Source organism: Bos javanicus, chromosome 15 (genome assembly GCF_032452875.1).
Source record: "Bos javanicus breed banteng chromosome 15, ARS-OSU_banteng_1.0, whole genome shotgun sequence".
Classification (NCBI taxonomy): Eukaryota; Metazoa; Chordata; class Mammalia; order Artiodactyla; family Bovidae; genus Bos; species Bos javanicus.
This window is the reverse complement of record NC_083882.1, coordinates 15,853,140-15,878,323: the sequence shown is the minus strand read 5'-3', so window position 1 is coordinate 15,878,323 and position 25,184 is coordinate 15,853,140. Positions and strand designations below refer to the sequence as shown.

Sequence of the window (25,184 nt, the reverse complement as noted above, 5' to 3'; positions counted from 1 at the left end):
ACTTTGCTTGTCTCTGGATGCAGTTGGGGAGTGGGGAGCTGGAGAGCCACAGGGAAGGGTCACTGCAAAGAAGAGAGGTAATGGGAGGAAAAGCTAGGTTGGAAGGGAATTTGAGGAAACTGACTGAATCAAATCAGGAGAGAAACAGAGAGGAAGGAAGAGCCCAAGGAGGTGGTAGGATTGGAGGGGGGCTTTGCAGAGCAGATGGCTGATGAGAAGGCATTTCAAAAGGCTTAGATTCATTGTCTTCTCTTTAAAGACCATTTGATAGAAGAATTGTAGGTGTGCTGTTCGCCTCTTGGGAGTGTAACGGTGAAAGATGTTATGGAAATTCATTGTTTTTTAAAGCATCCTCTCAACATAAGTAAATTGACTTTCTTCTTTTTGTTGTTGCTGCTGTCTGTTTTGTTTTTAGGTGATGTGTATTCTGCCTTCTATTCAGACCAGCTATTATGATTCCATTAAAAAATATTTGAGCTCCGACTGCCCAGTCCCCAGCCAGTGTGTGCTTGCTCAGACGTTGAATAAGCAGGGGATGATGCTGAGTGTCGCCACCAAGATTGCCATGCAAATGATCTGTAAACTCGGGGGTGAGCTCTGGGCGGTGGAGATCCCGGTGAGGAACTGCCTCTCTTTTCCTTTTAGTCACCAATCAGTTATGAATTTTAAAAAGTGAATCAAAGTAGGAGATATTTTCATGTGATTCTAGAAATATTTGCACTGTTTGTTTATTGGGTCGGGTTGTTGTTTATCTGTTTGCCTGCTCTGGGTTCCGTTATACACCAGCCACTGGGAAGGTCTGGAGGGTGAGTTGTGGCCCCTGTCCTCGTGGTGCTTGAGTCAAGCTGGTAACAGAATATTTCACAGAAGAGAATCTAGTCTGGCATCGACTTGGAGGGACTTGATTTGGAGCCATCATTTAAAATCTGGGTTCTGTGGCCCCTGCCTTTCCCTGCCACTACCTTGCAGAGGACCCTTGCACCCTGGGTGGAACGCCTCCCCGCCCCCGCCACCCCCCCCCCCCCCCACCGCCGGCTTCGCTCCACACTCCGAGGGCTTAAGGAAATAGCAGAGCCTGTGATGTAAACCTCCAGTTTGTGTTGGGAACTGAAAAAATCCTGTTCTCTTTCCTGAACTATGGGCACTGTGGAAGAAGTGAGGAGACGGAGGAATGAGAGCCCGTTGCCTGTTCCCTTAATCAGGATATACAAGGTTACCCTCAGCTGCTCCTCCTGGAGGCATGCATACAAGTGAGGATTCCTTGGAGAGCTAAAGAATGGGGAATGGAATTTCCCTTCAGATTCCTTCAGCTCTGAGGCAAGGGATAAATGATGGACCTACCCCTTTACCGGAACCCTTAAGCCATTGATGGCCCTTGCCTCCCCCAACAGTGGTTGGTGGCCATTTTGGAGTACAGTGTGTCTCTTAATCAAAGTATGTACTCTATTCTTCCCTCTGTCTTTAAGTTTCTCTGGTTTCTGGTTTAATAATCTGCCTCATCTGGACCTTGATCTCCCTGGCTGAGTTTAAATAATTTCACAACCACGGAGAGTCTTTTAAAAACTGCATATTAAGTCATTGCTTAGGAAAATAATACCTAGTTCCATTAAATCATGAAAAATCTAATTTTACAGTTAAAGTCCCTGATGGTGGTTGGTATCAATGTCTGTAAAGATGCATTCAGCCAGAGAAGGATGGTGGTTGGATTTGTGGCCAGTATTAACCCCAGAATCACCAGGTACTTTTAAAATTACCCTAACATAGTCTTCAACTGTTTGGACTTCTGATTTAACTAAAGGCTATACAGCAAGGAATAGTTTATATTCTTCACTCATTTTTAAAATATGAACACTTGTGGTCACAAATTATATTCACATATATAAATATATAAATGTGATGGGTAATATTGGAGTAAAATTTAGCTTCAATAAAAATATTTTTATATGTACATTAGGACAGGCTATTTCTTATATGCTCTGTACTAGAAAGTTTACATTCATGATGTCAAGCAGTTGAGAATCAGGTTGCCTGGATTTATATCCTGATCTGCAACTTACCTATCCTGTGTAAATGTTCAAGACATGCTTGTTAATATTTTTAATAGTCACAGAAACTTGATATGGTGGTTGTTTATTTACACAGCTTTTAAAAACATAGGCAGGGGACTTCCCTGGTGGTCCAGTGGTTGAGACTCTGCTCTTTCACTGCAGGGGACACGGGTTTGATCCCTTGTTGGGGGACTAAGATCCCATCTGCTGAGACACACATCCAAAAATAAATAAATAAATAAGAAATAAAATACATCATCTTTAGAACAAAGCAAACATAGGCAGGATGAGGAATAACACATTAAACATTGACTCACAGTACATATTAAATTGTAGTTCTTAGAATTGTTTCAATATTTATAACTATACAATGTGTTTTGAGGCTGTTGGCAACAGGTTTTCTTCCTAGAATTAAGCTCTTTGATTTACTCCATTAATTTGTGATCAGGTATATATTTGGGATTGTGGGAAACAGACAAAGCAACAGTTGGCATGCCTCCAACTTCATTCCAGGTTGTGTGAGATCCCTGTTCTGTGTGTCACTTCCTTAATCAAACACCTAAGGAAGGCGATGGCACCCCACTCCAGTACTCTTGCCTGGAAAATCCATGGACAGAGGAGCCTGGTAGGCTGCAGTCCACGGGGTCGCTAAGAGTCGGGAATGACTGATCGACTTCACTTTCACTTTTCACTTTCATGCATTGGAGAAGGAAATGGCAACCCACTCCAGTGTTCTTGCCTGGAGAATCTCAGGGACGGGGAAGCCTGGTGGTCTGCTGTCTCTGTGGTCACACAGAGTCAGACACGACTGAAGCGACTTAGCAGCAAGGGACTTCTGGCTTCTTAGCAACATTTCTAATTGCATCATGATTATTGCACATTTTTAGAGAACTAGAGAAATGGAGATATTGTATATCACTAAGTCATTATCTTCATTTTACAAGTGCTTTTAATTAATAATTTTAGTAAATGAACTTGCTTCTGAGGTCTAGATTAAGTTAATCATGTTAAGATTTCAATTCCCCAAAGCTTACCTATAGAAATGAAGTTTATCCTTGAGAAATCTTTGAAATTTGAAAGTAGAAGGTCTACTGCTAAACTAATACATTTCCTTAATAATGTAGTGGCCTGTATTTATCAGTGCTTATTATGTACCAAGTGCTGAACCAAGTACTTTGCATATTTTATGTAATTTTTACAACAACCCTATGAGATACTAACTACTTTGCATACTAAGTCACTTCAGTTGCGTCTGACTCTTTGCAACCGCATGGACTATAGCCCACCAGGCTCCTCTGTTCATGGGATTGTCCAGGTAGGAGTATTGGAGTGGGTTGCCATTTCCTCCTCCAGGGATCTTCTGATCCAGGGATTGAACCCAAGTTTTCTGTGGCTCCAGCATTGGCAGGCAGATTCTTTACCACTGAGCTACCTGGGGAGCCACTAACTACATTACTATTTTGTAAATTTCCTTGGCACAATTGAGGAAACTGAGGCTTAGGTTCATATAATAAAGTCACACAGTTGGTGAATTTACCAGCCAAGACTTGAACCCAGAGACATATGATGCTAGCACTGTGCTTTAGTTTCTAGTATCAGTAAATTTTATTGAGTGGGAAGGGGGGTGAGGGAGAGCATTTTAATATAATAGTGATTTATATTTATATATATACACTATATACATATAGTGTATACAAAGTTATGAACATTGATTTAGTTATAATGTCTACCTCTTAATTTAATACTTATGCATGTTGATAGCAGTACTTTCAAAGGTGAACTTTACTTTGGTTCTTTGCTTACTTTAGGTGGTTTTCCCGCTGTATCCTTCAGAGAACAACAGCTCATGTTGCAGACTGCTTAAAAGTGTTCATGATCGGTACTAAACTCATAGCAGTGGGGGTGGGCTCCAAGGACTGCTCCTTCAGACCCAAAGTCCATAAGCTTCTAGCAGATCAGACAGGTGGAAACAGACTCCTTGAGTCTCCCTGAGTCAATTGGCACCTAGTTGGAGACCCCAAAGCTGTGGCCTGACTCAGGCTGACAGATAGGCTCTGTGGAATTTACGTTTGTGTCTCTGTGTGAAAAACTGAAAGCCAGGAGGAAAGAAAAGTTTGTAGCTGCTGGTGATTCTGGCAAGCAGTTTGAAGGCCAAAAGAAACTTAGCCTGGAGGAACAAGAATTGTGACAGACCAGGTCTACAAACAGGAGAGAAGCCTGGGGGGCTGGGGGTGGGGGTGCTGGCAGGTCAGGTGTGGCATCAGAGGAGAAAATGGGGAAGACAGCAGATGGGGAGGGTGCCCTCCTCACAGAGGAATGCAGTGGAAAGAGGGGTCTGGGGTTCCCATGTCTTTTCTAACCCAGGTCCGAAACTCGCTTGGCCCCTGCCTAGCAATGTGACCTGTACAACTCCCCCTGCCCCCAATCTGCATCATCACAACTATAAACTCTGAGGGGTTGTAAATATTTGTTTCCCAAAAAAGTGCATTTGGTGATATGTCCTGGTAGTGGACTTATACATATGGTCATCTTCTATCAAACTAAAACCAATCTCCGGGACCATAAACTCTCCTAATACAGTGGTGCCATAGATGCAGGAATTTTATCATATTACTTTCCCTTCACTTCAAAACCTCGTCATTTTTTTAGCAGTAGTTATGAAAAGTTTCTGTTGGGTAGGAGTCTCTGCTCTTTAGGCAGTTTCTTAAAGTGAGTGGAAATTTTTCAGAGTTCACACTGTCAGCGAGACTTATGGGTGAGTCAGTGTGAAGAGATGTTTTTTACAGGAGCAGCCAAGTCTTTTCCTTGTGTTTTCATATTTATGCTCATTAGAGAAGAAAATTACATACTATTATCCAGTCTTTGAGAGGATTGAAAGAAACTAAATTAGTATTAATTTGGTTTGGGGGAATTTGTATGTCTATGGCATAAATTAAATTTTAATTTATTGCTTAGATATTAAAATTTTACTAAAGAGATATGCTGAGTTTGAGGATATATAATGCCACAGAAGCTATTATGATTCCTTAAATAGCAGAAATGCAGCAATGTTCCAGAAAGTTATCCAATTTTATATTAGGTATAACCCAAATTAGGTATTACCCTATCTCACTGTGGTCTGAAATAGCAAGCTATTTAAACACTGAAATATATGGGAATGTTATTCTTTGTTGGCATCGGACAAGTCATCCTTTTCTTACTAACATCAAATCCTGCAGGGGCGCTGAACAGGTGGTATAGGCATAACCAGGGTTTGCCAGCACGGATAATCGTGTACCGTGACGGTGTCGGCGATGGTCAGCTCCAGACACTCGTTGACTATGAAGTCCCACAACTGCTGAGCAGTGTGATCGAAGCAAGTTCAAATACCAGGTATCAAATGAGTATTCTTTTCCCACTTCCAATTCTAGCACATTCATCGCAACTATTAAAATTATTATGTGCATCTGTCTCTTTTATTTTTCGTGTGGTTAAGTTTTGCCCCATTTCTGCTTTATGCAAGTACAACCACCCCTAGATTGGAGGGTGGTTGGGATAGTCTTATGTAAATTGTCTGGGTGCTGTGAGCTTTTGGGGGCCCTGGGTAGGGGTACCAGAAGAAGGCAGGAATCTCCAGAGCAGCTGACACTGAGATTCAGCAGGAAGCTTGCAGGGCTGCTGGCAACTAAAGATGCTTCATACATATTAACATGCTAGGGGAAAAAAAACAAGCTCTGGTTTCAAATTCGAGGCCCAGATCAACACAAGGGTGAAAGGCTCTGACGTGGAGGCACTGATCTGCAGCTCAGGTGTGTAGAAGATGCTGAGTGTGGTGTGGGTGCTGTGAAATCAAGGCTGCATTTGGAAATCAGACCATGCTAAACACCAAGAACCTTTCTCTACTGTCAGATTTCTAGATTCGATGCCTTGCTTCATTTTCCTCCATGATTATATCCAGTGGTAAGTGCAAGAAAAATGTTAGAACCAGAAAAATGGAGGAGGATTATGATCTTAAGATGGCTTCTTAAAATCCTCAGCAAGCCTTATCTTCCAAGTTGTGCATAGCACTCCCTCTCCTCTGTAGGGTTATACCATCATACAACTGTTGAGGCTCAAAAGGAGCCAAACCTTGACCTCATCCGTGACCATCAGAAAGGAGGGAGAGCATCATAGCTCAGTGGCAAAACCACCTTTAGCTGCATTCAAACTATCAGAGCCAAACTTTCTCATTCCCCACTGACCTTGGGTCACTTCATTTCAGTTCAGTTGCTCAGTCGTGTGCGACTCTTTGTGACCCCATGGTCTGGAGCACGCCAGGCCTTCCTGTCCATCACCAACTCCCAGAGCTTGCCCAAACTCATGTCCATCGAACCCATGATGCCATCCAACCATCTCACTCTCTGTCGTCCCCCTCTCCTCTTGCCTACAGTCTTTCCCAGCATCAGGGTCTTTTCCTGATGAGTCAGTTCTTCACATCAGGTGGCCAAAGTATTGGAGCTTCAGCTTCAGCATCAGTCCTTCCAATGAGTATTCAGGACTGATTTCCTTTAGGATTGACTGGTTGGATCTCCTTGCAGTCCAAGGGACTCTCAAGAGTCTTCTCCAACACCACAGTTCAAAAGCATCAATTCTTCAATGCTCAGCCTTCCTGTGGTTCAACTCTCACATCCATACATGACTACTGGAAAAAAACCATAGCTTTGACAGACCTTTGTTGGCAAAGTGATACCTCTGCTTTTTAATATGCTGTCTAGGTTGATCATAGCTTTTCTTCCAAGGAGCAAGCATTTTTTAATATCATGGTTGCAGTCACCATCTGCGTGATTTTGGAGCTCAAGAAAATAAAGTCTGTCACTATTTCCATCGTTTCCCTGTCCATTTGCCATGAAGTGATGGGACCAGATGCCATGATCTTAATTTTCTGAATGTTGAGTTTTAAGCCAACTTTTTCACTCTCCTCTTTCACTTTCATCAAGAGGCTTTTCAGTTCCACTTTGCTTTCTGCCATGAGAGTGGTATCATCTGCATATCTGAGGTTATTGATATTTCTCCTGGCAATCTTGATTCCAGCTTGTGCTTCACCCAGCCCGGCATTTCACATGATGTACTCTGCATAGAAGTTAAATAAACAGGGTGGCAATATACAGCCTTGACGTACTCCTTTCCCAATTTGGAACCAGTCCATTGGTCCATGTCCGGTTCTAACAGTTGCTTCTTGACCTGCGTACAAATTTCTCAGGAGGCAGGTCAGCTGGTCTGGTATTCCTATCTCTTGAAGAATTTTCCACAGTTTGTTGTGATCCACACAGTCAAAGGCTTTAACATAATCAATGAAGCAGAAGTAGATGTTTTTCTGGAACTCTCTTGCTTTTTTGATGATCCAGCGGATGTTGGCAATTTGATCTCTGGTTCCTCTGCCTTTTCTAAAACCAACTTGAACATCTGGAATTTCTTGGTTCATGTACTGTTGAAGCTTGACTTGGGGAATTTTGAACATTACTTTCCTGGTATGTGAAATGAGTGTAATTGTGTGGTAGTTTGAACATTCTTTGGCATTGCCTTTTTTTGGGATTGGAATGAAAACTGATCTTTTCCAGTCCTGTGGCCACTGCTGAGTTTTCCAGATTTGCAGGCATGTTGAGTGCAGCACTTACACAGCATCATCTTTTAGAATTTTAAATAGCTCAACTGGGATTCCATCACCTCCACTGGCTTTGTGCGTAGTCATGCTTCCTCAGGCCACTTAATTTCGGATTCCAGGATGTCTGACTCTATGTGAGTGATCACACCATCATGGTTATCTGGGTCATTAAGATACTTTTTTGTATAGTTCTTCTGTGTATTCTTGCCACCTTTTAATATCTTCTGTTTCTGTGAGGTCCATACTGTTTCTGTCCTTTACTGTACCCATCTTTGCATGAAATGTTCTCTTGGTATCTCTAATTTTCTTGAAGAGATCTCTAGTCTTTCCCATTCTACTATTTTCCTCTATTTCTTTGCATTGATCACTGAGGAAGGCTTTCTTATCTCTCCTCGCTATTCTTTGGAACTCTGCATTCAGATTGATATATGTTTCCTTTTCTCCCTTGACTTCAGCGTCTCTTCTTTTCTCAGCTATTTGTAAGGCCTCTTCAGACAACCATTTTGCCTTTTTGCTTTCTTGGGGATTGTCTTGATACTGCCTCTTGTACAATGTCATGAACCTCTATACATAGTTCTTCAGCCACTCTATGAGATCTAATCCCTTGAATCTATTTGTCTCTTCCACTGTGTAATTGTAAGGGAGTTGGTTTTGGTCATACCTGAATGGTCTAGTGGTTTTCCCCACTTTCTGCAAGTTAAGTCTGAATTTGGCAATGAGAAGTTCATGATATGAGCAACAGTCAGCTCCTGGCCATGTTTTTGGTGCTTCTCCATCTTTGGCTGCAAAGAATATAATCAATCTGATCTCAGTATTGACCATCTGGTGATGTCCACGTGTAAGTCTCTCTTGTGTTGTTGGAAGAGGGTGTTTGCTATGACCAGTGCGTTCTCTTGGCAAAACTCTGTTAACCTTTGCCCTGCTTCATTTTGTACTTCAAGGCCTAACTTGCTTGTTACTTCACTTCCTATGTTTGCATTCCAGTCCTCTATAATGAAAAGAACATCTTTTTTTGGTCACTTTTTTGGTTAGTTCTAGAAGGTCTTGTAGGTCTTCATAGAACCATTCAGCTTCAACTTCTTTGGCATTAGTGTTTCGGCATAGACTTGGATTACTGTGATATTGAATAGTTTGCCTTGAAAACAGAGATCATTCTGTCGTTTTTGAGATTGCATTCAAGTACTGCATTTCAGACTCTTTTGTTGACCCTGAGGGCTACTGCATTTCTTCTAAGGGATTCTTGCCCACAGTAGTAGATATAATGGTCATCTGAATTAAATTCAACCATCCCAGTCCATTTTAGTTCACTGATTCCTAAAATGTAAATGTTCACTCTTGCCATCTCCTGTTTGACCACTTCTAATTTACCTTGATTCATAGACCTAACATTCCAGGTTCCTATGCAATATTGTTCTTTACAGCATCGGACTTTACTTTCACCACCAGACACATCCACCACTGGGCATTGTTTTCTCTTTGGCTCCGTCTCTTTATTCTTTCTGGAGTTATTTCTCCACTCTTCTCCAGTAGCATACTGGGCACCTACCAACCTAGGGAGTTCATCTTTCAGTGCCTATCTTTTTGCCTTTCCATTCTGTTCATGGGGTTCTCAAGGCAAGAATACTGAAGTGGTTTGCGTTGGGTCACCAGCATGCAATTTGGGGATTGAAGGATACATTTTAGCAGCTGACAATGCTAAAGAGTTAGTTCTCCTGCACTATGACATCAACTTTTTAAAAGTTTTGAGATCGAAAACATTAATAAAGTATTTTTAAGATAAAGTGCTTAAAGTGAATTTTCAGCGATCTGGAGGTTTCTCCCATAATGGCAAATATTTGTTTTTGTTTAGTTGCCCAGTCATGTCTAACTCTTGTGAGACTCCATGGGCTGTAGCTCACCGGGCTTCTCTGTCTCTGGGATTTCACAGGCAAGAATACTGCAGTGGGTTGCCATTTCCTTCTCCAGGAAATCTTCCCAGTGCAGGGATTGAACTTAAGTTTCCTGCATTGCAGGTGGATTCTTTACCGCTGAGCTACCAGGGGCGAATATTTGGATTTTATCTATTAACGCTTAACACCTGGTCATTCAGCATTTGGCCCCAAGGTGTATGTGGTCTGTCCATCCACCCTCCCAGGCATGTGTTTTGCAGGATTCAGAAGCAATGACTGGAGGAGTAAGGAGAGCTGCTAGTTTTCCATTTTTTATTCAGAAATTGAGAAGAAGAGTGAAGGTGAAACAGGGAGATGATTGCTAATGGAAAAAAGAATCTTGTCTTTGTGTATAATTCTATAAATGCTTTCTTTAGAAGTGCTAATTGTAATTTATTGTCCCATGAACCATTCTTGAGGGTCCCTTGGACTGCAAGGAGATCCAGCCAGTCCATTCTAAAGGAGATCAGCCCTGGGTAGTCTTTGGAAGGAATGATGCTAAAGCTGAAACTCCAGTACTTTGGCCACCTCATGTGAAGGGTTGACTCATTGGAAAAGACTCTGATGCTGGGAGGGATTGGGGGCAGGAGGAGAAGGGGATGACAGAGGATGAGATGGCTGGATGGCATCACCAACTCAATGGACGTGAGTTTGAGTGAACTCCGGGAATTGGTGATGGACAGGCAGGCCTGGCATGCTGCAATTCATGGGGTTGCAAAGAGTCAGGTACGACTGAGCGACTGAACTGAACTGATAAACCATTCTTCCCCATCCCCTTTCAATGATGGAAACTGGTCAAGTGACTGGACATACCACACTTTGGCAACAAATGAAGATGATCCTTAATTTAAAGATTGTTTATATTTCAGGGAGGAGGGGAGACTAGGGGTAATTTTAATTTTCTTTGTTTTGCAGCATTTTGTGAATGAATGAATTTATTTCATTTTAAAATTACCAAAAATATATAAATAAATAGAAAAGGCTGCATGGCTTGGTTTTAGTTCTCTCCGTCTTCTTATTATCACTATTATTTTTTATTTTGCCTCTCTGGTCTTAAGCCCCAAACTGTCAGTGATTGTGGTCAGGAAGAAGGGCATGCCACGATTCTTGGCGGAAACTGGCCGAAATCTGCAGAACCCACCACTTGGCACTGTCGTGGATTCGGAAGCAACACGGCCGGAATGGCAAGTCTGTTAGAAAATCTATTTTTAACAAAGCTTTGACCATGTGTGGTCAGGTTCGGCCCTGTTCTGCATGCCTTCTTTCTCACAATCCTTCCTTTCCCCTCAGGTATGACTTTTACTTGATCAGCCAGATGGCCTGTCGGGGAACCGTTAATCCCACCTACTATAACGTCATTTATGATGACAATGGCCTGAAGCCCGACCACATGCAGAGACTCACATTCAAACTGTGTCACGTGTACTACAACTGGATGGTGAGTGACAGCCGTGTACTTAGTTGCAGAGCAGAACTTGGGGTGCCCACCTGGAAGTTGTCCCCCGATTCACCTTTGGCACAATGCCTGAATTTCCACAAAGGAGGGATGAGTGAATGGATGGATGGATGGATGATTTCTCAGTCCACACTGCATGAAACCCACTCTATCATAGACATAAAATACCAGTAACTATTAGAATGCATTAGCATTGATAATTTCTCGAAGACTTTACTATATATATTATTTTATACCGGTCTGGGAGGAAATCAGGGTATTGTTACTTCCAAGTTACAGATGAGACAGTTGAAGGCAACTCAGATGTTGTGTCTGGTGGGAAAGCAATAGGCGTGACTCCATTCCAGAGCTGCTGTCAAGGTCCAAAGCCAAGATTTGCGTGCAGCCCCTCCGAGCATCAAGTTGTAGGAAACGTAGGTCAGCCCTCAGTGTGCGGCTCACAGGTCCGGGCGTCATGAAACCTCTTGGCTCCCCATCCTGCCCAGCGAATTTAAGTTCTCAGTGAGCGAGGTTGCCCTTTGTTGGTGAGTTCTTACTGATTTACACACATTCTAACATATGTATAAATAGTGGATGAAAAAAACCTCAGGAAAGAATACTGCTTTGAAGAGTAAGTTTTCCTCTTAATTACTATCAATACATTTTCCTCCTTAGGGCCTAATCAGTATTCCAGCTCCCTGTCAGTATGCACGCAAGCTGACCTTCCTGGTGGCACAAAGCCTTCATAAAGAACCAAGTTTGGAATTAGCCAATTCTCTCTTCTACCTGTGATAACATGAATGGAGGGCATCGCTGGTGGAGGATTCTGAGGAGCCCTTGATGTACTCTGTACAAATCTGCTATAAGCTCAAGGCTGTGGCTCTGGGAAGCAGATTGAGTGTAGTTTTAACTTCTGAGGAAAAAAAAAAAAAAGCCACAGCAACTGAATCCGAAATGGTTCAGAAGAAATGATGTTTTATTTTTATTTTTATTTAAAAAAATTTTTTTATTGAAGGATGATTGCTCCACAATATTGTGCTTATCTCTGCGTTTCATCAACATGAATCAGCCACATGGTATACACATGTGTTGTTTTATTTTAAAGAGCTTTGTGCTCAGGGTGAATTCTGTGGTGTATAGAGTTAAAATGTACCATCACCTGTAAGGAATACCAAAAAGTTAAATAAGTGCTTGTGTGATATTTTAATGGTAGGGTCTAATTTCCACCCTAAAATTTGCAGAAGTTTTCTTAAAATTATGTTGTAGAGTGTTTTGTTGAGTGGTTTAAGTAGTTGTTAGAAAATAAAGAAAATTGAGAGCATCACATGCGTGTTTATTGTTATTTGAATTTTAGTTGACATTTCATATGAACTGCATTATCTAAGGGCTTTCAGCAAAAACTCTTAGCCCCTAAACCACCTCACCATCACTCTTTGAGTTATATTTCCAAAAGTGAACATTTCACTTATTCTTCCTTTTTTTAAATTGAAGTATTGTTAATTTACAACGTTGTGTTAGTTTCAAGTGTACAGCAAAGTGATTCAGTTATACACGTATATTTACACATATATGCATGCGTGCATGCTCAGCCACTTCAGTCATGCCTGACTCTTTGCAATCCTGTGGACTATAGCCTGCCAGGCTCCTCTGTCCATGGGATTCCCCAGGCAAGAACAGTGGAGTAGGTTGCCATGCCGTCCTCCAGGGGATCTTTCCAATACAGAGATCGAACCCACGTCTCTCAGTCTCCTGCATTGGCAGGCGGGTTCTTTACCACTAGTGCCACCTGGAAGCCCATATATACACACAAATAGATGTATACTTTTTCAGATTTTACTTATTCTCTCGTGGAACTTTATTTCACTTGGTAGCAGCTTCTCTCGTTGTGATCTTGTCTCCTATTGCTTCCTAAACAACAGGTGCCATCAGAAGAGAACTTGCACAGGCTCCCATCCATCTGCCCACCTGAGGGCATCTGTGCGCATAGACCCTGCCCCTCCCCGCCTTACTGTAAGCAAACTGTGCTCCTGTGGAACCCCTCCGCCTGTGTTCTAACTCCTGTTCCCTCTGGTCTATCCAGGATGCTTCTCTAACCATTCCTCCCTCTCCCTTCTGTATCATCAATTTCCCTCTCACACTGGATTCTTCCCACTCATCAGCATTAGAAAAATACATTCTTATTTCTTCCATATTAAAAAAGAAACATTTGTCCTCAAGCTCCTACCTCGTTTCTTTGCTCCTCTCTACAGAGAAACTTTATCAACTTAAAAAATAGTCACAGTCCTAAAGTTGGGAGGTATGTTTTATCCAGTGGGAATTTTTAGGACCTCACGCCTGGGAGATGGCATCTCAAGTGACCCCGAGAGAATTGCTCTGAGGAGAGGGGTGGAGGAGTCAGGTTGTATCGGTTTGCAACAAAGGGCAGGTAGTCTGAATATCAAAACTATTTTTTAAGAATTCAAGAAATAAGGTATCTCAAGGTATTTGGTTCTTTTCTATGTATGGAAAGATGCAAGAGTCTGGACTCACTGAAGTCATTCCTTTCATATGCATCTCAGCTCTCTGGGGCCAGTATCCTGAGTTCCTCAGGGCTCCCTGTAGGGAGTGGCTGCAGTCTGATGGCTTCTGATGGCAGGGACTCTTCTCCTTCCTGAGTGCCCTGGAGGGCTGGAATCCGGATGACTGTAGCATCCTTGTTTATTGATATGACAGGAAATAATCCAATTCTCAGCTTCTCAAGAGTCGTCCATGACTGATGCATCCAATTTCATATGCCACTCAGAATTTCAGCACAACCATTACAGCAAAAATCACTTTGGTCAAAGAGGCAGTGACTTCATTTATCAAATCTGATGGTCAGTTCTCTGTCCTCATCTTCGCTGACCTGTCACCGTATTTGACCCAGTTGGTCATTCCCTCCATCTTGCGTCACTCCACGTGGCCTTTAGGGTAACACTCTCCTGGTTTCTCTCCTGCTGCGTCCAACACTCATTCTGTTTCCTTTGCTGCTTTTCCCTCATCTTCTATCCTTTTCTTGTGTGAATGCCCCAGGGGTGAGAATATGGTGGCATGCAAAAATATTTTGATGCAGGAAAGACTGGAGTCCAAATTCTTCTCCCAGGAGAGAGAGTGTGTAAAAGGCTGCAGAAGCAGGGAGGGGAGAGCAGACACTAATGCAGATCATATGAGAGGGCACCAAACACAGGCTTTTCCTAATTGAGAGCCTTTATCCAGACTGGGCCCAAATGCACCCTACATGGGATCTTTTCTAGTAAAGAAAACCTTTGCTGGAGTGTAAGAGGTAGGCGGTAGCTAATGCATTGCAGACACAGTACCAAGACCTTACATACATATTTAATCTTCATGACAACTGTATGAATTAAGCATTATAATGACCATTCTACAGATGGTAAAACTGAAGATGAAAGATACCATGTGGCTCACCAAAATTTATAAAATTAGTAATTGTGAAGGGAGAATTTTCCTCAGGTGTATTTGACTCCAAAGCCTGAGAGATGAACCATAAGACTCTACCACCTTAATAATAGGTACTAAAAGATTAAAAAACTTCTCCCAGAGTTCTTAGATGAGGGAGTACCTTATACACTTTAAAGCTGATATTGTATACTGCAAGTCTTCAGAGGGAAGTTCAGTTCAGTTCAGTCACTCAGTCGTGTTCAACTCTTTGCGACCCCATGAATCACAGCATGCCAGGCCTCCCTGTCCATCACCAACTCCCGGAGTTCACCCAGATTCATGTCCATCGAGTCAGTGATGCCATCCAGCCATCTCATCCTCTGTCGTCCCCTTCTCCTCCTGCCCCCAATCCCTCCCAGCATCAGAGTCTTTTCCAATGAGTCAACTCTTCGCATGAGGTGGCCAAAGTACTGGAGATTCAGCCTCAGCATCAGTCCTTCCAATGAACACCCAGGACTGGTCTCCTTTAGGATGGACTGGTTGGATCTCCTTGCAGTCCAAGGGACTCGCAAGAGTCTTCTCCAACACCACAGTTCAAAACCAACAATTCTTCGGCGCTCAGCTTTCTTCACAGTCCAACTCTCACATCCATACATGACCACTGGAAAAACCATACCCTTGACTAGACGGACCTTTGTTGGCAAAGTAATATCTATGCTTTTCAGTATGCTATCTAGGTTGGTCATAACTTTCCTTTCAAAGAGTAAGCGTCTTTTAATTTCATGGCTGCAATCAGGGGGAAGGCACTGTACAAATCCAGAGTGGTTGTGTTTTTGTGTTGATAATGTGGTTTTCTTCCTTCTAAGTACAACGATGATGTAAAGTGCCACTAACTAACAGCCAACATGTATAAACCTACATGTAGCATGTTGATGAGGCAATGCTAAGGTGTATAGAACTCCTCATTCTTTTACCCAGTTAAATAGTGGCCAAGGTAGTGGCTCTTTACCATTTTAAGCCACCAGGGGGCACACGAGGACTGTTGTATGAGCTGATTTTTGCCCTGTTGCTCAGTAGTTTCTGACTCTGCGACTCCATGAAATGCAGCATGCCAGACTTCCCTGTCTACTATCTTCCAGAGTTTGCGCAGACTCATGTCCATTGAGTGGGTGATGCCATCCAACCACCTCATCCTCTGTCGTCCCCTTCTCCCCCTGCCCTCAGTCTTTCCCAGCATCAGGATCTTTTCCAATGTGTTGGCCCCTCACATCAGGTGGCCAAAGTAATGGAGCTTCTGCTTCAGCTTCAGTCCTTCCAGTGAATATTCAGGGTTGATTTCCCTTAGGATTGTCTGGTTTGATCTTCTTGCTGTCCAAGGGACTCTCAAGAGTCTTCTCTAGTGCCACAGTTTGAAAGCATCAGTTCTTCAGTGCTCAGCCTTCTGAGAATAGCCAACCTCAAGTGAGCTCCGAGGGCAACATGAATTAGGAAACTCTGCATTTGAACTGTGGTTCCAACTCTTTCAGCTGAGGGATAAAATAACTTTACCTCTTTAAAACTCAGTTAAAAATAAAATTAAATTAAAAAAAAAAAACAACTCAGTTACCCAATCTGCAATATGAGAAGAGGTTGGATTAAATCAGTGGTGCTAAACCTCAGAAACATCAGAACTTCCTATATTTTAAGACTTTATTTTAAAAAGCAGACACCTGGGCCCACCTCTAGACATAGTGATTTTATTGGTCTGAGATGAAGCCTGATCTTCGTCAGGTGGGATCCTGATGATTGCCCAGAGTTGAAGAAGACTGGGTCTAGGGCACTGGGTATGAATTCCAGAAGCACTATTTACTAGCTCTACAACTTTGGGCAAGTTACTTAACCTCTCTGAGCCTCAGCATATCTACCTGTAAAGACATCTAACAGTGTCCATGTTGTCGGGTTGTGGTAAGGATTAGAAATGTCCAATCTAGGGCATCTGGGTTTAATCAAGAATGCCATGTTATTACACGTCATGAGGAGAAAAGGATCAAGTGACCCAATCTAGGCAACAAGTACTCACAGGTCCACGTAATGTGCCAGATGCTGTAGTTCTGAATTCTGAAACCTTGCTTAAGGATATGTTAACGTTTTCTCTAGACACAATCAATCTACCAGTTGCTGTTTTAGGGAGAAGGCTTTCTGGTTTTGCTAATATTTGGGAAGTGGAAAGGAGACTCTGGAAGACAGCACACTTTAAATACATTTCTACGGCAGCCACGAAGTACAGGAACCACACCTCCCACAGCTGACTGACGACCTCCAGCTGCTACACTCAGGGTCTACCACAGTGCTGACTTTGAGAGGGCTCTCCCCAGGCTGCTTCTTGCCACTGACTGGGCACAACAGAGGCGCTAGATTTGGGTCTTTTCTGCCCAACATGGGACTCTACTGTTGAGCAGTCCTCTTTGACTGCTCTCAGAGCAGTTGATACCACCCTAATGACAGAAAGTGAAGAAGAACTTAACAGCCTCTTGATGAAGATAAAAGAGGAGAGTGAAAAAGCTGGCTTAAAACTCAACATGCAGAAAACAAAGATCATGGCATCCAGTCACATCACTTCTCGGTAAATAGATGGGGAAACAATGGAAATTTTTGACCAAGGCTTTCTCAGAACTGCCCTGTAGTCTGGAGCTCTTCCTGCCCATCCCCTTCTCCTCCCTGTCTCCTATTATTGACCCCGATTGGCATCTTGGTCTGTATGCTCTCCTTACTTGTCCTACTTCCTCTCACCTTTGTCCTTCATGGGCTTTTCTCACAATTGTTGCTGTTTATTCACAAGTTGTGTCCAACTCTGTGACTCCATGGACTGCAGCACATCAGGCTTCCCTGCCCTTTACTGTCTCCTGGAGCTTGCTCAAACTCATGTCCATCAAGGCGGTGATGCCATCCAACCATCTCGTCCTCTGTCATCCCCTTCTTCTCCTGCCCTCAATCTTTCCCAGGATCAGGATCTTTTCCAGTGAGTCAGATCTTTCCATCAGGTGGCCAAAGTATTGGAGATTCAGCTTCTATCAGTCCTCCCAATGAATACTCAAGGTTGATTTCCTTTAGGATTGACTGGTTTGATGTCCTTGCAGTCCAAGGGACTTTCAAGAGTCTTCTCCAACACCACAGTTCAAAAGCATCAGTTCTTCAGTGCTCAGCCTTCTTTATGGTCCAACTCTCACATCCATACATGACTACTGGAAAAAACATAGTTTTTACTACTCAGACTTTTGTCGGCAAAGTGATAACTCTTTTTAATATGCTGTCTAGGTTGATCATAGCTTTTCTCCTGAGGTGCAAGCGTCGTTTAATTTCATAGCTGCAGTCACCATCCACGGTCCACATCTACCATCCATAAAATCACCATCCTCCTGATTTTGGAGCCCAAGAAAATAAAGTCTGTCACTGTTTCCATTGTTTCCCCATCTATATGCCATGAAGTGATGGGACCAGATGCCATGATCTTCATTTTTTGAATGTTGAGTTTTAAGCCAGCTTTTTCACTCTCCTCTTTCACCTTCATCAAAAGGCTCTTCAGTTCCACTTTGCTTTCTGCCATAAGAGTGGTGTCATCTGCATGTCTGAAGTTGTTGATATTTCTCCTGGCAGTCTTGATTCCAGCTTGTACTTTATCCATCCCTCATTTTGCATGATGCACTCTGCATATAAGTTAAATAAGCAGGGTGACAATATACAGTGTTGACGTAGTCCTTTCCCGATTTCTCACAAATCTCTGAAGTCTAACTCTGCCCTGGTGTCTGTCTCTTGAAGGACACAAACTGACACAACTTCCATGAACATTATGTCATTTTTAAGTTTTTAATAAAAATAAGCTGATTCTTAATGTTAGGAATCCACTGGCCACAACCTGAAATTTAAAAGAAAACTATGTACCTTGAGATGTCATATTTTAAAAATATTGGATTTCAAGTTAGCGATTTTCCATGGTAGTTTACTCTTAAATCTTCCTAACAAACTTCAGTATCTCAGACATGATATAGAAAGTTCTTTTGAGAAGTGCTGTCAAAGGCCTGAGTTTTGTTGCTCAGATTAATGTGTACTTCTCACTTCAATTTGACCCACTGCCTCCAGCCAAGAAAATCCTACAGTCCCGACAAGAATGATGAGGAAAGGACTCCTTTTGAAGGAGAGAGTGAGGACAACTGAAGAACAAAAGATGAAATCAAGTTCCTTGAGAAAGGTTTTTTTTTAAATCCTTAATTAATTTTAAAATTATAAAAAATAATAGATGTTCATTATGGAATATTTGTGGTGGAAAAAATACAATGTTGTGGAAAAAATCTTCAATACAGCTACTACTCAGAAGTGTATTCTGTCAACACTTTGATATATGCTTTTCATCTAGTCTTTAGCTATGCCATATGTATAGTTTTATATACTTCATTTTTACATAAGATTATAACATGAGTTTTTTCCTATTCAGTTAAAAATTTTGTAAGCGTAAGTTTTAATGATTGAATAATATATTACAGATGTAACAATTTACTTGTTCCCTTCTCTTTTTAAAAATTTACTTCAACAACAACAAGTGATTTATATATACACACATTCTTTTTCATATTCTTTTCAGGACATTGAACATAGCTCCCTGTGCTATATACTAGGACTTTGCTGTTTATCCAGTCTATATATAATAGTTTGCATCTGCTCACCCCAGATGCAAAACTTATGTATAGTTCTCTTTATTATAGTGATAGGTTGTTTCCAATTTTTCTTTGCCATAAAAAGATAGCATAGTTTTTATTCACAGTATTTTGGGTTGCTTCCTTGGGTTAGATTACTAAAAGCCAAAATTCATAAATTCAAACTTAGAATAGTTTCAAGGTGCTTGATTTATGTTGCATTTTTTCCTCCAAATGTCATATCTTACACTCATGTAGCTCATAAGCTTGATATATTCTTATTAGAGGCAAAATATTAATACTTTGTTAGTATGGTAGATGCCAGATAGTTTTTTTTTAGTATTTATTTGATTATTGGTATAGGTAAGCAATTTGAAAAGGTTTATTATTAGCCTTTTATATTTTCCATTTGTGTCTTTCTTAATGTCTATAAGGCTTTTATATTTTAAAGATATTAATACTTTGTCATACTTTTGTCAGAGAAGGCAATGGCAACCCACTCTAGTATTCTTGCCTAGAAAATCCCATGGACGGTAGGCTGCAGACCATGGTAGGCTGCAGACCCTGGTAGGCTGCAGACCATGGGGTGCGAAGAGTCAGACACCACTGAGCGACTTCACTTTCACTTTTCACTTTCATGCATTGGAAAAGGAAATGGCAACCCACTCCAGTGTTCTTGCCTAGAGAATCCCAGGGATGGCGGAGCCTGGTGGGCTGCCGTCTATGGGGTCGCACAGAGTCGGACACGACTGAAGCGACTTAGCAGCAGCAGCAGCAGCATACTTTTGTAACTATGCCCCTAATTTATTACGTGCTTTTAAATTTTGTTTATGCATTTTTTTAGCTTCAGAGATTTAAGGTTTATGTATTCAAATCACCACTGTTTTCCTTTGTTTTTTTTTTCCACCAAGTAACAGATCCTCTTTAGTTTGTATTGCACTTGGCCAAGACAGTAACAATGGTTCCTGCGTCCCCCAGATGTCCAGAGGAATTATATACATGATATATAGATATACACATATTATGCCTTGCTTTTAGGAACCATTCTGAGGCAACCGATTTCTCCTCCCCCCGCCCACCCCCAGCCCCATGTCTTTTTAAAAAATTGACAGATAATTCACAATCATAAAGTTCACTCTTTTAAAGGCAACTGATTCTTATAGGCAGTTTGACATGATAGTTACTCTAGGAAAGACTTTGGAAAAGGTGCTCCACTCAGCTAAAATAGCTCTTACTGGGTTTATGTACATCTTGCCTTGTTTCACCAAGGAGTTAAGACAGTAATGTATTTGCATAAATAAAATTAGGCATTTAAAAGATACAAAGGTTATTCCAACACAAGGAAAACGAAAGGCATGGAATTTACTCCCAACCTTGGAAATGTTAAGCATCAACTTTTGCTCTCCATAATGCACCAGGTAAGGAACTTTCTTTGACCAAATATTTGCTCAGCTCTGTCTCCTTCCTATGACTCAAAAACAGTAGCCTACTATTAAGAGTTCACAGTGCTGAATATAATAAATCCAAAAAGAGAAGAAATTCAGGAAATTCACTATCTTCATCTAAATATTCCTTCCTGCTTTTTTTGCACTCAGTTCCTTGTGTGTCAAAGAAAAAGGGTTTGTGGGGAGCCCTCTGGTCCATCGTACAAACACCACTCTACCACAGGCAGGGGCAGACCCTTCTCCTGGATTTCTAGAATGCTTTATCCCCCATGCCACATCAACACCCCAAGTTCCCATTTCTTTGCTATCTCTATTGCCAGTAACACCTGTGTGATTATAGATGAGTGATATGACCTGTCTAGGCTATCATCACACCTTTTAAGTGAGAAAGTTGGACTAGATGAACTCTGAGGTTCTCTTCCAGTGCTTCTTGCTTTAGTTTTCCCAAGTACCCAGCATTTCCATTTCACAGGCCCTCAACCTCCACACCTACCACCATGGTAGTGTTTCCTGCCTTCCAGTTTGTCGTCTTCAGAGACCTCAATCCACATATAAGACGCAGGCAAAAATTTCAAGTCATTAATACAGTATTTGTTGTTGAAACAGTCAACCAAGTCTTTCTACATGGAAAGCAGACAGAAAGGGGTAAGGCAACAAAACCCAACACTCAAAAAAGAAACAGCTTCTAGTTCAAAGTTAACCATCTTCAACAAAGTTTTAAACCAGTATGAAGTCATAAGCCAGGGTTCAAATTCTGGCCTGCACCTTGCCTAGTTCTGTGACCTTGAACAAGTTAACGTAGATTGTTCAATCTCAAGTTTCCTTGTCTGTGGGGAAAAAAATGGGGAGAGGGATAATACCTCAAAAATTGTTGAGGATTAAATGAGTATATGAAGTCCCCAATACAGCCCAGGACACAGAAGCTCAAATACAACAATAAACCGTGTTGCTGCTGCTGCTGCTAAGTCGCTTCAGTTGTGTCCGACTCTGCGACCCCATAAGACGGCAGCCCACCAGGCTTCCCCGTCCCTGGGATTCTCCAGGCAAGAATACTGGGGTGGGTTGCCATTTCCTTCTCCAATGCATGAAAGTGAAGTCACTCAGTCGTGTCCGACTCCTAGGGATCCCATGGACTGCAGCCTACCAGGCTCCTCCATCCATGGGATTTTCCAGGCAAGAGTACTTGAGTGGGTTGCCACTGCCTTCTCCCACTGTTTTCTTTTAAGACTATGAAAGCACAGTGGGATTTGAAACCTAGAAAATCTATCTCTATCTAGAGATTTGACGAATATGACTTTTTTTGTTTTAATTTCTTTTTCTGTAATGCTGTAAAGCCATTTAGATTATTTTAGAGTAAAGTGAGGCTCTAAACTGTTTTTTGCCCAAATCTGGAAAAGAATTGATGGATTAAAAGAGAACCAAATAGAAATCCTAAAAATGAAAAATAGAAGCATCGAAACAAAAATATCAATAGACTTGTTAAGCAGTAGACTAAAAATACATGAACAGAGGATGAAGAAATTGGAAAGCAGACTTTAGGAAATCACTTCATATGCAGTACAGAGAGATAGATGTGAAATGTAAAATGAGATACTTCACCACACATTTGGCAGAAGTTCCAGAGACAGGAAATACAAAGAATGAGGTAGAAGGTGGAGGCAATTTTCAGGAGATAATGCCTTCAGATGTTCCAAAATCGAAATATACATTCTTAAAGTGAAAAAAAAATCACAAATCTTCTTACCTTATACAGTGGGATAAAATTGTAGAACATCAACTATAAAGGGAAAATCTTAAAACCATTCCTGAGAAGAAGTATACACTTGCAAATTGCCTGCAAAGAAGGACTGACACCTCCTGTAGACTTCACATTTTAAGAATAGATGAGTATGGCAAAAATCATAACAATATTGTAAACCAATTATCCTCCAATCAAAATAAATTAATTAGTTAAAAGAAAGAATAGATGAGAAAAAATTGAACAGTGTCTTTAAAGTCTTGAGAGAAAAGATTAATGAAGCTAGAACTCTATGTGCAGCTAAATGATCATTGAAGAATGAGTGATGAATTAAAAAATTCATAGATCCACAGACCCTTGCTGAAAGAACTACTAAAGAATGTACCTCAGCATGACAGAAAATAAACCCATCGAGCAAAGCAAAGATGAGTAAAGAATATTAGTAAAACATGTTGTAAATTTAAGTTAATATTGGCTGTCTATGAAAACACATTTTTTATTTCCTGTGAATAAAATTATAACAGAATCCATTATAGGCAACAAGAACCCAAGTGAAATGAAAACATTTAGGAGGAAGTTAGGTTTTACTCATGGCAACCCACTCCAGTATTCTTGCCTGGAGAATCCCATGGATGGAGGAGTCTGGTAGGCTACAGTCCACGGGCTCGCAAAGAGTTGGACACGACTGAGCGACTCACTTAGGTTTTACTCAAGTCCTTATCTTATTAGGAAGGAGATTAGAGATAATTAGAGGCAGATAGGTCTGCCTCCAGTGCAGGAGACCCGGGTTCCATCCCTGGGTCAGGAAGATTCCCTGGAGAAGGAAATGGTAACCCACTCCAGTATTCTTGCCTGGAGAATCCCATAGACGGAGAAGCCTGGTAGGCTACAGTCCACAGGGTCACAAAGAGTCGGACACGACTGAGCGACTTCAGTTTCTTCTTTCCTTCTTTAGAGAGATAATAGCTTTACACATGATTAGAAAATAACATTAAAATGTATGTAGATTTCTTCTAAAAGAATAAAAATACCATCCAAAGGAACTTCCCTGGTGGTCTAGTGGTTAAGACTCCATGCTCCCATGAAGGAGCCCCAAGTTTTATCTCTGGTCAGGGAAGTAGATACTGAATGCTGCAACTAAAGATTTCTCTGTGTCGCAGAAATTTCTTGCAGAAACTAAGATCTGGTGCAGCCAAACACATATGGCTGCTATGTGACACTATGGGTTGGGGATCCCATAGTCCCATCCCGTATGGCATGGCCAAAGGGGGGAAAAAATACTGTTCATTACTTTGAATCAGTAGAAGGGAAGAAAAGAGGATACTTCAGTTCACTAGAGGACAAGAAAAGAGGAAGAGTAAAGAAAAAAGAACATGGTACAGAAGCACTAAATATGGTACATATACACTCAAAAATAAATTTAATATACTATATATTAAAATTATTTATTACTGGGGAAGGTGAGATTGGATCTAAAAAGTCTAGCAATATATTATATATAAGAGGTACATCTAAAATGAAACAACATAGGAAGTTTGAAAGTGAAAAAATAAAGACAACTTTAATTTAAATAGCCAAAATAAAGCTATTGGTATCAAACAAAGCAGAATTTGAAGTTAAAGGTAGGGATGTTACATATTTATAAAAGTAGCAAAATGAAATATCCAAGGAGATATTATCATGAATGAGTTATACGACTCATTCATGGATTAGTATAACTTTGAAATATAAAAATAAAAGAATTACAGAAAGACATTTACCAATTTCTTTATTCAGCTAAATGAAGAGACTCTAACATGTGTCTTTCAAAAACTGATCAAAAAGACAATATCATTAGAAATTATATAGGTTAACTGAAAAAAATGGACACATATGATTTAACAATAGGCACAAAGCAAATCTGTACAAATTCCAAACAGCTGATATCATTTATGGACACAGTTCTAAACAGTTTGGAATTTAAAGGAAATCATACTGGAAAAATATTTTTAATTAGAAAAGAGTACTACATAATAAAAGACCTGAAGGATAAAGTCAAATTGATATTTATAAGGAAATGTATGGTTTAAATGTGCATGCTAGAAAACAAGACTAAAAATTACTTAAGTAGACATATAACTGGAGAAAGCTAAAGAACAGAAAAAACCCAAAGAATGAATTAGGAAATAAAGATAAAAGTACATATTAATGAAAAATAGCACAAATTTAAAAGTTCAATGGATTATGAGAAAAACCAAATCTAATTCTTTAGAGAAAAACAAAATCTAATTCTTTAACTTATCTTATTTTTAATTGTAGAAATTTCCAGAAATGGATAAAAGTAGAGAATGGTATAAAGAGCCTTCATTGCTCAAACTTCAACAATTATCATGCTACTCTCAATCTTGTTTCAAATATACCGAGTCACTCTTACACGACTTACTGTATATTTTAAAGCAAATCATGACATCTTACAATTAAAATCTGGCTCTTTGCCTGGAAAGACTGGTAGAAAGAAGTTTTAATCATAAACAAAAGTTTTAGACTCATAAACAAAAAGAGAAGACAGAAATAAAGCAATATTAGGCATAAAAAATCACAATAGATATTTTTAAATATCATGAATATTTTAATACCTTTATGCCAATACTTTTGAAAATTTGAAAGAAAGGTGTAATTTTCTAGGACTATGAAAAGTAAGACAATTTACTTCAAAAGAAATAGAAAAATTTAATGTAGTATGGTGGTTAAGAGCATAGATCTTGCAATCAGACTGCTTGGGCTTGATTTTGGCTCTGCCGTTACTGTGTAAGCTTCAGCAAGATGACCTAATCTCTTTTTGCCTAAGTTTCCTCACATGTAAATGGGAATAATAACTACACTAGATCAGGACTTCCCTGGTGGTCC

The 25,184-nt window shown here is 40.7% G+C and overlaps 1 protein-coding gene across 1 annotated transcript in view; it reads left to right on the top strand.

Annotated features, from left to right (window-relative positions):
- Positions 1-12,368, top strand: part of PIWIL4 (piwi like RNA-mediated gene silencing 4) — a 55,914-nt gene extending 43,546 nt beyond the window's left edge. Inside the window, exons 14-20 of the mRNA XM_061440188.1 lie at positions 416-616; positions 1,635-1,738; positions 3,857-3,927; positions 5,267-5,420; positions 10,655-10,780; positions 10,887-11,034; positions 11,707-12,368. Coding sequence (XP_061296172.1) covers positions 416-616; positions 1,635-1,738; positions 3,857-3,927; positions 5,267-5,420; positions 10,655-10,780; positions 10,887-11,034; positions 11,707-11,823 — 921 coding nt within the window. The 3' untranslated portion in view covers positions 11,824-12,368. The remainder of the gene's footprint in view (positions 1-415; positions 617-1,634; positions 1,739-3,856; positions 3,928-5,266; positions 5,421-10,654; positions 10,781-10,886; positions 11,035-11,706) is intronic.
- Positions 12,369-25,184: the final 12,816 nt, after the last annotated feature.